This window comes from Octopus bimaculoides, chromosome 12, assembly GCF_001194135.2.
Source record: "Octopus bimaculoides isolate UCB-OBI-ISO-001 chromosome 12, ASM119413v2, whole genome shotgun sequence".
Classification (NCBI taxonomy): domain Eukaryota; kingdom Metazoa; phylum Mollusca; class Cephalopoda; order Octopoda; family Octopodidae; genus Octopus; species Octopus bimaculoides.
Window position 1 is genome coordinate 9,845,345 of NC_068992.1, and position 15,366 is coordinate 9,860,710.

At 35.0% G+C, this 15,366-nt stretch overlaps 1 protein-coding gene across 1 annotated transcript in view; it reads right to left on the bottom strand.

Annotated features, from left to right (window-relative positions):
- Nucleotides 1–5,027: 5,027 nt before the first annotated feature.
- The window catches only part of LOC106876754 (DENN domain-containing protein 4C), a 129,521-nt gene continuing 119,182 nt past the window's right edge, over nt 5,028–15,366 (bottom strand). Inside the window, exons 31-34 of the mRNA XM_014925442.2 lie at nt 15,066–15,189; nt 14,036–14,093; nt 12,704–12,876; nt 5,028–11,981 (exon numbers count right to left, since the gene is read on the bottom strand). Of these exons, the coding sequence (XP_014780928.1) occupies nt 11,845–11,981; nt 12,704–12,876; nt 14,036–14,093; nt 15,066–15,189 (492 nt within the window). The 3' untranslated portion in view covers nt 5,028–11,844. The remainder of the gene's footprint in view (nt 11,982–12,703; nt 12,877–14,035; nt 14,094–15,065; nt 15,190–15,366) is intronic.

Consider the following 15,366-nt stretch of genomic DNA (forward strand, 5'->3'; position numbering starts at 1 on the left):
AGCCATTTAAAATAACACACAAAATCCGTTAGATTCACTTCAACATTTAAATTTAATTTGTCAAAATATTTTCGTTGCTTTGAGACCGCGACCTGTTCACTGACCACAGAATTTTGTCAGTGAACAGGTCGCGGTCTCAAAGCGACGAAAATATTTTGACAAATTAAATTTAAATGTTGAAGTGAATCTAACGGATTTTGTGTGTTATTTTAAATGGCTTATAAACACCTTCCACGCTGCAATTGTTTTCGTTCCAGCACACGATCTCAGATCAGGTCACTTGCTATGCAAGTACATCTCCGTAGTTCCTTTTCATGTTTTGAATAAAGCTTATCACTTTAACCAGTGCCCGCAACTGTTTTGCTGCGACATATTAGTGTACGACGAGACGATGCTAGGTGTGTCACTGTGTAACCTGAATAATTTTTTTTTTTTTTCTATACTTTTTAATTTATAGTTTCAGTTCAGGTGTGCCACTGAATTTTGAAAAGAATATGTGTACCACTAGTGAAAAATGGTTGCAGAGCACTGCTTTAGCACTAGATTGTTCAATCTGTTGAAGAAGTTTTACTGAAAATAGCAGACTACCTAAGTGAGCTCCACTTTAGATTTCGTTTCCCCATAACTTTCAAAATAGAATTTGTAATGAAATTTTCTACAAATGCTTATGAGATATAGGTTCCGGTTGTATCAGAATTTGATATGTAGGGGGAAAAGAACAAAATTGGTGGCCGTGTACACATACACGATCAACATGAATAGCTCAGTTCTTATTTGGATCTGCTGCTCTCCAAGATGGACCAAAAACCACTTCTCACATCTATGTTCCGTTTTGACACAGTTTCTATGGCTGAATGCCCTTCCTGCCACTAACCACTTTACAGAGTGTACTGGGTGCATATTTTTATGATTCCATCACTCAAGATGTTGAATAGTTTTCAGTAAGACAGGACCTCGTAACACTTAACTTTCTCTGCCCATACAACCAACCACACACACTATTTTCTTTTTAATTAGTTGATCACCTTGACATAGTTGTTCAACCCTCAGAGTTCTTGCCCACAGTACCTTTGCTACCCAATTCAATCATAATGATCTCCTTTGCCACTGTTGTCAATATTAATCCTGTGTCTTCATTCAGTCGACAGATCCACTTTCAGACAACCTAAAACATGGTCAGGTGGTTGGAGAGTCTTTTATGTCCCTCTTCTTAAACATCCAAATCAATTGAGTCACTTCTCACTGGTTTTCTATGGTAATGCTGTGTTATGTAGAGTTGAGTAGCAGACCCCAATCTTTTCTTTTACTTGTGTTGTTTAGACTTAAAAGAAATATTTAAAATGTGTGTGTTATAATTTTTCAAGGTGATATGGGACTGACAAGTCTGTTCTTGTACAGATTTTCAGTGTTATGTGCTCATATGAAGCTCAACCAGCATTCTTGAGATCACCCCTTACTATTCTTGGTTATTTCCACTTGGTTAGCCATCATTAGTACATATCAGACAACTGTGTCTTCAGTTATTATAGCTGATGCTTCTGATGACTAGTTCCTCGCTCAGAACAGTTGTGCTTCATCGTTCATGCATTCAAGCAACACATATCCAGTAGAGCATTTCACTTGCTTATTTCCCAGTCTTCCTCTATTCAATGGCCATATCGTATTACTATGCAAAACTACACTTGACATACAAGTGCTATATAATCTGGCCTTCACTCAGAGAGAAAGAGAGAGTGAGTGAGAGAGAGAGAGAGAGACTCTTTGTTGCTAGCAGAAGTAATTGTACTTTGGACTTTTTCTCACCACTTTATTCTGATTGCAATGTTTTCACCACAACCCTGTCTACTATTTATTAGGATACCTGGGTAACAAGCTGTCAAATACTTGTTGTGGGGGTGATTCTGATAGTGGCCGGGGTAGGGCTTTGAGAATTATAAACATGGCAGACTAACTGTTGCTTTTAACACTTCACTCCTAAATAAAAAGTTCATGTTAATACCAGAAATAATAGTAAATGTGTAACTAAATATAGGACTGGTCTTTTTCTGCAAGTCATACTACTTCAAAAAATATCACATCACAACAAAAAAGTAGTTTTAAACATGGTATTTCTCAACAAAAGATCGACTGGCATAGAAAACTGCTTTCCACAGTAAGTGATCAAATTTGGAGTGGACACCGTGGACTTATACAGTAAAAGAGTTCATAAAATAAAAATGGTTTTATTTTCGGTTAATCCTGTTCTTGCCATATTTCTCTTGATATTACACTGCCTTTGTTTCTATTAATTTTAAAGATAATACTCTCTTTTACTTGTTTCAGTCATTTGACTGCAGCCATGCTGGAGCAAATCGACCCCAGGACTTATTCTTTGTAAGCCTAGTACTTATTCTATCAGACTCTTTTTGCCGAACTGCTAAGTTACGGGGACGTAAACACACCAGCATCGGTTGTCAAGCGATGGTGGGGGGACAAACACATATATATATATATACATATATACGACGGGCTTCTTTCAGTTTCCGTCTACCAAATCCACTCACAAGGCTTTGGTCGGCCCAACATTGACACCAGTGTGCAGCTGATATTTTATCAATTCTGAAAGTATGAAAAGCAAAGCTGACTTTGGTGGGATTTGAACTCAAAATGTGAAGAACCAGTGATGTTGTTAAGCAGTTTTTCTGATTTGCTAGCAATTTTGCCAGCTCAACACCTTTCTTCTTTTTATGATGCAAACCTCGTTTTAAAGTCATCTAAATTTAAAATCTGCCACCAAAATTTCATGCCATGTTCTAAGCACCAGCTTAATAACAACCAAACTATTTTACTAAATTCTTCATTATTTCAAGAATTAACTGAAGCAAAGTTAGAATAGAGTTTAAACTTTTCTCATCAAGGTGGTATGGAACCGACGAGTCTGTTCTGAGACAGATCTTCAGTGTTATGCATTTATTCCAGTTGTTTTTTCTTCTTAAGATGGCAATTTATTTTTTCCTCTACTTTTCATTCTTCATAGTGGACCTGGATCCTCTTCTCAAACTACAGAGTGAGGTAACATTTCTGATTGCAAGATATCCTTTGGCAAATTTTAATTGTAACTTATTTAATCAGCAGTAAAATATTATCCTCATCACCATCATTAATATATAATCTTTTTAATTAATATTAGCAGGATGCTGTGGTAATTAGATCTCATCTTCTTCAACCAGTTATTCCTGAGAGGGTCATGAGGTCAACCTGAGGCTACAGTAGAAGACACTTGTCCAAGGTATCACGCAGTGGGACTGAACCTGGAACCATGCGGTTAGGAAGCAAACTGATATTTTTCTCTCCATTCAATGGAGACATAGAGAAACTCCATCAAAAACTAGCTCGTCTGATATTTTTCTAACTTTGGCACAGAGCCACAAATTTGGTGAGGAGATGGAGTATAGAAAGGCAGGTGGTTTATTTGACCAACTTCTGGAAACATGAGAGCAAAGGTGCTCCCATCAGGATTTGAATTCAGAAAGGATCCAGATGTTTTACTCTGGACTACAATGTCTGCCATCCATCATACTGTTATGGCTTCCAATAAAGGGGCAAGGTTTGTAGTTTTGAAGGGAGGGGTTTAGGTGCTACCACTGACCTCAAGTACTTGACTGGTACTTTATTTTATCGACTCCATAAGAATAGCCTCAACAGGAAATGAACAACATAATGATAATAATAATAATTATTATATTTCAAATTTTGACACAAGGCTAGCAATTCTGGGGGAAGGGTGTAAGTCTCCATTGAGACTTGGTATTTATTTCATTCACCCCAATATGATGAAAGACAAAGTTGAACTTGGGGGAATTTAAAGTCAGAACATAAAAACAAACAAAATGTTGCCAAGCATTTTGTCCAGTATGCTAACCATTCTGCCACTTTGCTACCTTAATAATAATAATAATGGTTTTAATATGGGTAACAAGGCCAGTAGTTTTGAAAGGATGTGATTGGGTGACACCATCAACCCCAGTACTTGACGGATACTCTATTTTATTGACCCCAGAAGAACAAAAGGCAAAGTAGACCTCAGCAGGATTTGAACTTGGAGTGTCAAAGGAGAATAGAAATACCTCATGGTATTTTGGTCAGCATTCGAACAGTCCAGTCAATCTACCAGCTTTAAGAATTGTTCCTGATTTAAGCAGAAAATCAGTGATTTCATGGAGAAGAGTTGAGATAATAGCATCGACCCCAGTATTTGGCTGGTACTTTCTTTTATTGACCCCCCCCCCAAAAAAAAATTAAAGGTCAAGTCAACTTCAGCAGGATTTGAACTCAGAATGGCCTGGCTCTCCATTGGCTATGAATTTTTCAGTCAATTCAATTAATGTGCAAGTGGCTGAGTACTCCATAGACATGTGTACCCTTAATGTAATTTTTCAGGGAGATTCATCATGACACACGCAATGTGACAAGGCTAGTGCCTGACTGGTGTTTAATTAACCCCCGAAAGGATGAAGGGCAAAACTAACATTGGTGGGATTTGAACTCAATATAAATAATTGTCTCAAATTTTGGCACTGGGAGAGGGAGGGGTTTAGTGAGTACCATGAAACCCCAGAACCCGACTGGCGTTTGATTCTGTTGGCCTTGAAAGGATTGAAAGTTGGCTTTGGCAGGATTTGAATGTTAAGAGCTGAGGAAAATGGTGCAAAGCAATTTGTCCAGTGCAGTGACAATTTTACCAGCTTGTTGCTTTAATAATAGTAATAATTCTTTCTACTATAGGCACAAGGCCTGAAATTAGGAGGCGGGGGGGGGGTAGTCGATCACATCGACCCCAGTATTCAGCTGATACTTATTTTATCAACCCTGAAAGGATGAAAGGCAAAGTTGACCTTGGTGGAAGTTGAACTCAGAATGTAAAGACAGAAGAAATACCACTAAGCATTTTGTCCGGCTAACAATTCTGCCAGCTCTTCACTTTAACTAATAATAATGATGATGATATTAATAATAATAATAATGATAATAATAATAATAATAAACACTTGATGGTAAAATAGCTTTATATGATCTCAAGAAGAATCAGTAACAACGTTGAGGTGCTTGTTATCAATAATCCAATAATTGTAGTTGTAATAGTAGTAGTAGTAGTAGTAGTAGAAGTAGTAGTAGTAGTAATAGACCAGATTTTGCTTCTGGATTCTCAGAGTTTGTCAGTTATTTTAGTTTACTTTTACATTTATTTGTACTGTTTTTTTTTTGTTTTTCTTTCTTTCCTGTCAGCTTGAAAAACGGATTTCAAGTAAATAATTCAGAACCGCTTGTTTGAGTGTTTATGGATTTTGTGTGCAATGTAAAAGGAGATGGAGGGAAAGGGCAAGGGACATAAACAAAATAAGGTATTCACTGTCAACGTAGCATAAAATTAGTATACAAACTAGATATATACAGGTGTACATATTAGTCAAAAATCTTTAAAAAGACAACAAACGAACGAACAACATCTAATACTAACAAAAAGGAAAAAGCCTTTGTTTTCTTAATTTTCTTTTTAATTGTAACATGGTTAAATTGCACACACCACATGTGTGCGTTTTTGTGTGTGTGTGTATTTGAATGTGTTTTTTGTGTGTATAGTCGTGTTTTAATATAGTATCTGAAACATTCTTTTAGACAGAGAACAAAAAGAATGGAATAAAATAAAACAAATTCACTCAAAAAAAAAAAGAAAAAAAAAAACCAACAAAAAATATTTGTAGGATGGAATGGTAAATGTAAGTTGAAACAATTATCATCATTATCAATATCGATGATAATAAATAAAAATGTTGTAAGTTTCCAGAAAAAAAAAAAAAAGAATTACAAAACAGCTGAGACATTTAAAGCTGATAATTAAGAAAAATGTTATGAGTATTATACAGTGTGTATACCCACTGTATCTGTATATGTGTGACATCTGATGTATCAATCTATTTAGTATGCTAAAATAGGACTTTAGTGAACCAGATCAAACTGCTTGTCGTAAGGAATCAAATTACCTCTACCCATCACGTGTGTTTCTAATATTTATAAACCACCAAAGCCAAAGAAACACACGTCTTCATCAGAGGCTGCCTGCAGACAGCTGGACAAACCGAATTATGGCTTGAAATATATTCAATGAGTTTTTGACAGAGACTGAATAATACACGTTTCATTCCTGTTCTCTTTTATATAGACTTCAAACTATTTAATCAGTTTGACCAGCAATCTGCAGACAGCTTCTGATGAAGCATACACACCCAGCTCCCCCAGAACACAGACACGAGAAACACATCAGTGATGGGCATAGGCAATGTGATTAATGACTATAAGCATTTAGATTTAATTAACAAAAGTTCTTAATTTTAGTGTACTAAATAGGATAAAACTATATCAGATATTTAAAATATCAACACTCTGAATGAGTTTTGTTATATTCATTATAAATTCATTTTCACATTGAATATTTCTTACTGTCCTAAGAAATTTATTTCAGCATTATATATACATACATACATATATATGTGTGTGTGTGTGTGTGTGTGTGTGTGTATAGATATGCATCTATGTATATTTGTGTGAGTTGATGTATGTATATAACACAAAATACAAATCAGTCAAAGAGTCAAAAACAATTTCTCTGGATGATGAATAGGGGGGGGGAGGGAAAAAAACACAAAGACAAAAAACCCCCCAAATGTACAATAACCAGAAAGATTTATGCTTTTGTTTTTTTTTTCTTCTTCCAGATTTGAGAAAAAAAAAAGTTGAAATAAGATTCTGGAGAAAGAAAGGAGTTTGGATGAGAGATAATATAGGGATTAGAATACAGCTTGCCAATTGTCCAATTGTGCTGCTATCACAGATGATCAACAACTGAATGTTACACAAGGTGGTAATGGTGGTGGTAGTGGTGGTAGTGGTGATAATAATAACAAGAATGATGATGATGATGATGGTTTTCAACCTTTACGCATGACGCGTCACATAAAAATTTTTTTCAGTTTTCTTTTTGAGAGACTTCGCAGTTGACCAAACCAATTATTAAAATATTTCTGGTTGGTATTTTATGATACTGATCCCCAAACGGATGAATGGCAAAGTTAACTCCGGCGGCTGGATTTGAACTCAGGATGCAACTTCATACTCTCAACAGTACTATGTTTGGTTACTGTGTTCTACCAATCCTGCAATTCCTTACATTCACAATAATAATAATAATGATTGATTTCTAAGACAGGCACAAGGCCTCAAATTTGGGGGCAGGGAATAGAGTCAGTTAAAAATTAACCTGCAGTATTTCACTGATACGTTGCTATATTCAAAGAAGACTAACTTGAAACAACAACAATAGTAATGGCTTCTGATTTCAGCAGATGGCCCTTGACATTAAAAGAAGAGTTATCAGTCGATAACAGCAAGCATGGTACTCAACTGATAATTTTATCGATTCCCAAAAGGATAAAAGGCAAAGTTGACCTCGGTAGGATTTGAACTCAGAATGTAAAGAGCTAGAGGAAATACAAGGCATTTTGTCCAATGCTCTAACAATTCTGCCAGTTTGCTACCCTAATATTGATAATTGTTGTTATATCTTCAGTTAGTCCTTTAGTTTAAAGAGGATAAAGGAATCTGATAATTTGGCACTTTGGCCATTCTCAAGGGTAAAGGGATAGAGGAATTGGATAATTTGGCACTTTAGCCATTCCCAAGGGAAAACCCTCAGTAAAACCTTAGAAGTGAGTTTTATATTTGCCAACTCCTGCACCAAATGGCTTGTCACAGTAATGATAAATGAAAAGAACAACTTAATGAGCCAACAATAGGGAGTTTCCATATAGTCACTCAACCTACGCAATATAACAGCCCAATTTAAACTCCCAAACTCATAGCATTAAAATAAGGACCACAATATTTTTGTTTTCAGTTCTGACATATCCGGATTCTTTACACTAAAGACTAGATGACTAAAGTAACATTGTAGAGTTAAGCTCTGATCTATTCAGCTGGTTACCTTCTGTGTTTACTGATCCTGCTCATGCAGAGATTGAAAGGAACTAATAACAACAACAACAGCATGGCCAACTGGTCAGCTGACACCAGTAACTGTGTCCATAAAAGAGGAAGGATTAACCCAAACTAATCCCTCCCTTATTACTAATCAAAAATTACAGGAGGAATAAAATTAAAGGAAAAAAAAAAACATAAACCTAGTTTAAATAAAATATACTCAAATTCAAATAAATAACCTTGTTAAATGTAAATTGGCAGTTGGATTATTTGCAGGGAGATGTTTTTAGAAGTAATAAATAGAATTGCAGAACGTAGCTTTTTGTATTGAAATATCTGAGATGAAAATTAAAGAAAAAAATGTTTAAAGGAACCAAACATTCATCATAAATTCTTAGAAAACCATGATTTACTACATTCTAAGATATTCTTTGTACCAAACATTATTGTGATAAATAGTAAATTGTCTTATCTTTTTTTGGCGGGGATATTTATGGCAGGAGGTGAGTGGAGGTAAATAGAGTCTATTCAAAGGAAGCAAGAGAAATGAAGGGAAGAGGAAGCTGTGGCACAAATGCCTGCCTCAAGAACAATGGAGTTGAGTGAAACTAGCTACAGCCAGGGACTGAATCTGGAATATCGACATAGAGAGAGATGGGGAGGGGGAGCTTCACCCTTGCTCCATGTCACATTCTCAAATGGGTCAAATGTTATGTCTTCCTTTTCAAATGACATTTTCTCTCAAATAGTTAAAAGCAAATTTTTCTTTTTGGCTTTTATAAATTTTATAATTTAAGAACTGAGGACTCTGAAGTATTTTGTAATTTTATAAATTTTCAATTTATAATTAAATTATTCATAATACCTCACCTATTTATTGCAGCCATCCTCACTAAAAAAAAAAATTATCACCAGCTTATTTCCCCCTCAATCACTGATATTGCATTTCCTACCAAATCAAACAAACTGTAAAGAAATAGCAGTGGGAACACTGAACAATTGATAGGTGTGTCAGCATGAGCAGCAGAGTTCAAATTCTACCCTGGCTAAAAAAAAAAAAAATGACTTGCTCTAAATTTAAGACATATGAAAGAGGTGTTCATTGGTGAAATCATAACAATTTAATTAGTTGTGAAATATCAACCTTAAGAATGAGTGACATTCCTTGCTCGCCCAACACACCAAAGCAGAAAGGATTAGTTTAGCTGTCAGCTCTAACTATTAGAACTCAGAATGTTAAAGCAAAAAACTTCGTTTGGCACTCATCTATTTCTGCTATTTATCACTCTGTAATTGTTGACAAATATTTTATTAGCTTGCAGTGTTGGGTTCAAATATTATACAGGTGTGCTTGTGTGTGTGTATATATATAATATATGTTAATTTGGCAAGGAAATAGATACCTGTAACAGAAGTAGTTCTGAGAATAAACAAACAACACAGTCTAAGCGGGCACAGAGATTGTTTACATAAATGCTTCTAGAACTGCCTTCTCTATCTTCTCATAAAGTTTGAAACTTTTTTATTTTGTGGAATTTAAACCAGTACAGCCAGTCTAGCTTTTCTGCCCAATGTCACCACTATCAAGCTTATGATTTTGAATACATTAGGTGTAGCTGCCCCACATACTTCATTTCATTAAGTTAATTCAACCAACTCCCAGTGTAAACAAACATGAATCATACAAGAAAGTATATGCCAGGAGGTGGTGGTGGTCATGGTGGAACCACAGTGGCATCAAAGATAAACAATAAAGAAGTCACAAAATTTAAACTCCCACCTGTCACCACCTGAACATGACCCAATTGAGCATGTTCTTTTCATAACCTGAAAGCATGTAGACAGGTATTGTAATTCTATATAGTTACTACTAAATCTAATAGCCTCCAATCATAACAGTAAACATATAAAGTGACCTATAATGGCTATTTCTGACTAGTGTCAAATTTACATCACAAATTTTAAGACATTTGCTATAGAAGTTCATATAACACAATATAATTAATTTAATGCTCTTTTACTGGTTGGGTTTAATTGCAGATGACCTATTTATTTAATGATAATGTGGTACCATATAGTCCATACTTCTATGTCACACAACCCTTTTCAGAAGTAACAGTGTTGACAGATGTATCTAAACCAATAACATCACTGTTATATTGCACATTTCATATAACTTATATATCATACGAGCCATTTAACTAATCATATCGCTGTATAATGTATCTCATATCAGTTATTTAAATAAGTTTCATACACGAGCTACAAGCAATGTTGTTGTCATTTTACCTGTCAACAAATCGTCCACTCACTTTATGCTATTGGAAACATGTGAAATAAGAAATTCCTTATTTGGAAAACAAGTAAGGGTTAGCAACAGGAAGAACATCCGACTATAAAACAATGCCTAAACAATATATTCATGGAAGAGTAACCATAAAAATGAATAGAATACATATTCAAATACAAAAATAACTACTAAAACCTTTATCTTTCTCCTTTTTTTTTTTCTTTAAATGGGAATATTTTTGCAAGCATTAGGGCTGTTGGAATATATTATAACTTTTTATGACAGACAAAATCATTTTGTCTTTTCTTTGCCGGTGTTGGCTGTTCATTATTTGGCAATAACATTTAAAAAACCGAGTAGGGAGAAGCAAACATCCCCATCACCCAATAAATAAATAAACCCAATTAAAAAGCAAGCCCAATGATTAGATTACTTTTAAGAATTGTTAAATGGCTAAAATGGAAAAATTAAATCATGAAGAGGGGAGATAATCTTTGTTTTCATTGGGCTAAGAGAAACGCTATTAAAATAGTGGAATGAAAAAGAAAGAAATAAGCACAATTTCAATCACCATGTTTTGGGGTGGGAGAAACAAAAAGAAAATAAACCCAATCAAATGTATACCAGGATCTTTAAATGTTTACCCCACATAGAAGTGTTTATCATCACCAGGAAATGGATTTTTGAGGCAAAAATAAATTGACTTTCCCTCTTTTCCATTATTTTGACCATAATTCACAATCCTGACAAACAGGAGACAACAGAGACCAGACGTTTCTCCAGACAACTTCTGCTTGTCCCTTTTGCAGGAAAAGTCAATTCAAAATAATATTAACCTAGTGAGTTACAACAACAGTTTATGGATGTGGCTAACAGTTGCAACACTGCCAAAATAATTGACCAGTTAATACATCCAAATTCATTAATTACTAGTTGGATGGTGTGTGTGGTGGTGGTGGGGGGGATGAGGCTATTAAGCTATTAGAGACAAGATGACCTGCATGGGGAAAACAAACAGAAAAGAAAAAAAGCAAAAACAGTAACACTATGAAACCCCGTTTTTTTTACACATGTGATAGCAAGAATGATCAGAACTGATATCATCATCATCATCATTATTTTTCACTGCTAGATGAAAACTCTCAAAATAAGAGTGTTATTGACGAGACAAGTGAGAGTGTGTGTTGAGTGGGGAGGGAGAGAGAATGGGATTAAGATTTTTTTTTTTTTTGTAGGATGTACTCAAGTCAGATTTAAATTATCCATGGTTCTTGGGCTTTTTGTTTTATATTTATTTAGTATGAACATTAAACTGGTAACAATGTGATTCCATTGATTCTGTAAGACATTTGGTAAACGTTGACATTTACAAATACACAGTGATCTCGCAATTAAAGTTTGGTTTCTCTCCATGAAATTCATGTGGGAACATAGTGTCTATTTTAGAATGGTGAATGGGCATTCTAGAAAAAGCCGACCAGTACTGCTGGATTGTTCTTTGTCAGTCGGTAGGATGAGCCAGGCACTCGACACAGGGCTGCTTATACCTCTAATTCTTCAAAGACAGCACGACAGTATCTTACTGCAAGAGGGAGGGGTGCATCATCTAGTTGCAATCTGTTAATCTCTGCCTTCGATAATTTGCTGAATGCAGCTCTGTATGCACGATCAAATCCCTCTGCAAAGAAGAAAAGAAAAATGTCAATTGTATTTCATGTGTGTGTGTGTTTTACATTGGTTTGATATCATTGTATCATATATTCCTATAGTGTAAGCACACATGTGGTATGCATGTGAGAAGAATGCTGGCAAAAAATGCTATATTAATGAAGCTCAAACATCAAAAATGGGAAATGTAAAATAAGAGTTATCAGATGAAATGTAATTATGTTAAAAGAAGGAGCATTTATAAAGTAATGAAAAATTACAACCTAAATACTGTCAATTTTCTTTTGAAATTTCAAGTTTCCTTTAGTAGATTTATGTCATGTGTATCAGTATATGTACTTTCCTAACAATTTATATTTCTCATTAAATTCTGATATAATTGTTATCTACACACTCCAAAAAGTATTTGTAGAAAATTTCATGAAAGTTATGAGGAAATAAAGCTGACTCATGTGAATTTTGTGAAACTCCTCTCACTACCTATGCAAAAATGTTTTCACAACAAATTCTTAGGTTAGACTGCATGCTACAGTGTAAATGGCCAGAAGGACTGCATGCTAAAGTGACACCAACTGCAGACCGTGACATATCATCTGTTTACGTATTTAGGAAGTACCTTTGTAAGATGGGTGGATGCAATTCAAGGGAGAATTGGCTGCTATTTCTAGTAGGTCAAGCACCGAGTAGAGAATATTGAAAATATAATTTAGAGAATTATAAAAATTTTCTCACCCAAATCAACAACGTTTTTCCCACAAGCCACAAATGCTAAAAACAATATTTCTCGGTAGAAGCTTCGCCTGTAACCTTTTCGAGACTTTCTCCGTCGAGCATCTGCTAACAGCTTGATTGGAGTGAGCATATCATTGACAACATGGATGTTGCTTATAATTTGTTGCATCAACCTGAAAGAGAGGAAATTATGATTAACCTTTTTCTTACCATAACCCATGCTAGCATGGAAAGCGGACGTTAAACGACGATGATGATGATTTCTGTTGAAAAAGGCTGCATTTGTTTCAAATGATTTTTAACAGGGAAACTAACAATTATGCCTGCTTGTATGATATCTGTTAATTCAACTCTAGGCCTTCCTTTGATTTCAATAAAGCTTTGTTAAGAATTGTTCTTTTTTCTGCAGCATGATATTATGAAGGAAAATTGTCAACCAATGCAAACAACTAGTCTAGATGTGGTTTTAATGAATTTACAGTTCTGTGGTTCAAAAACCATAATCAGGAAATTAATAATGCTATGTTTGAATTTCTATAACTACTGAAACTGCATGACAATCATGGAAGAATGGATTTTAATTCAAGGACAGACTTGTCATTGTCATTATTGTTTAACGTCTGTTTTCCAAGGTGGAATGGGTCTGAGGGGTTGACAGGAACCAACAAGCCAGGGGACTATGCTGAGTTCCAACGTTTGCAATGGCATGGTTTCTATGGTTGAATGCTCTCTCTAAGGCCAATTGCTTTACTAAGTATACTGAGAACTTTTTTTCATGGCACCAGCACTAGTAAAGTCACCAAAGAACTCACAAGACAAGAACCCCAAGATAGACTTTAATTGAAGCTACTATGTATCTCTCCCTATGTGTCTGTGTGTACGTGTGTGTGCATGTATACATCTGTAATGGTGTGCAAGTGTAAACTTTTGTCATTGCATGTCTCCATCACTGGAAACAGTAATGCTTTGCTCTTAACCCTATCTCTATATTTACAATTAAACTATGACAATAGCTGGGTTAGTAAACAAGTTACTAATGATAGAGGTAGACACTTTGTATTCTGTCACCCTTTGAAGACCTGTATCTTTGGTAAAGTTATTACTTTCAGAAAATAAGTCCTTCCAGTTATAAAGAGGAACCACCTAAAGGTGCATTTCACCAATGCCAGCAGTATACTAAGTGTTTAGCAGAAACTCTTGAGTAAAGCAGTTGTTGTCATTTGACATCGATGTTCCCGGTTGATATTTTGGTAAACTAGTTTGACTTTGTTAAATCGAAAAAAAAAAAAAAAAGATATGAAATGGAAGGGAAAGAATTCAGCAATAACATACGGTCTTGAGTATATCTGAGAATCTGTCACAAGAGCATCAACAATGGCAGATGCACGACCTGAAAATAGAAAAGTGAGAAGAGACATGTATTAACAATAGGAAATACTATTTTCTGGTTCAAATGAAAACTAAACCTTAAAAATATTTATACACAACTTTCTACATCTAAATGTCCAAAGATCTTATATACTGTGATGCTAAGACAGTATCAACTTCACAGCACTTGGTATAGTATAAACACCTTGGCACATCAACTACATACAAAAATGTGACTGCAACACCAACTCACTAAGACCTACTGTCAACATGACTGACCGACTATAAGCTATAGTCATGATTATTTTAGAATTTAATTGAAACTCATGAGGGGTGTATTTTGGTCAGCAATATAGTAACGAAAGGGTTAAGCATCCAGGCACCAGAACACTACTACAACATCAACCCGTTCGGTCACTAAGTTCAACCTTCCATAACATGCCAGACATAATTACCATCATACCAGAACATAGTTAATTAACAAAGGAAGTATGAGGCTGCCTGGCTGCAGGCAAATCTCCAAGTTACACTTTGCCATATTGGGAAAGAAACTGACAAGCTAGATATTCTTGTTGTTCATAACCCTAAAATGACAGGATGGTCACAATTGAAATGCTTTTGATTGTAGGTCTGCTGCATCAGGACTGACCGATCTCTTCTGTTATCATATTTCTTTTAAAATACACTGTCTTAGTTTCAAATGATTTTGAAAGTAATGAAGAATTTAATAAAATAGCTTTGTCCTTATTAAGCTGGTATTTGGAAAGTAAATTAACCTGAAATTGGTCATCATGGAACTAGAAGAGGTCAGAGGTGAGATGGTATCAAAATGGTTAAAGTTAAACAACCAGTGTCATAGTTTCTTTATGCAGGGATCATTACAAACAACATCACCACTAAAATAATAACATTCCCGAACTAAGTATTTTAAACCAACAAAGTTCTAAATACAACAGAAAAAAAACTTGGTTTATTAGGTTTGAAAGGTTTGTACCTGCTCTCCATGCCATGTACATAGGCAAGCCCATGTCATCGTTCATCTTCACATTGTCCCACATGGTATGAACACTGACATTTCTACTGGTCAGTTTCATGCCATTATTAACAGGTTCATCCAACTGGAAAACAAAACAAAGTCATCAACATTAAACACAATGACTGAGGTGTATATATATATATATATATATATATATATATATATATATATAGTATTAGGGAAAAGAACCAAGGTCTATGAACTCATCGGTGTATATATTAATATATTTTAGACTGTGAAACTTAATTTAATTTTAATA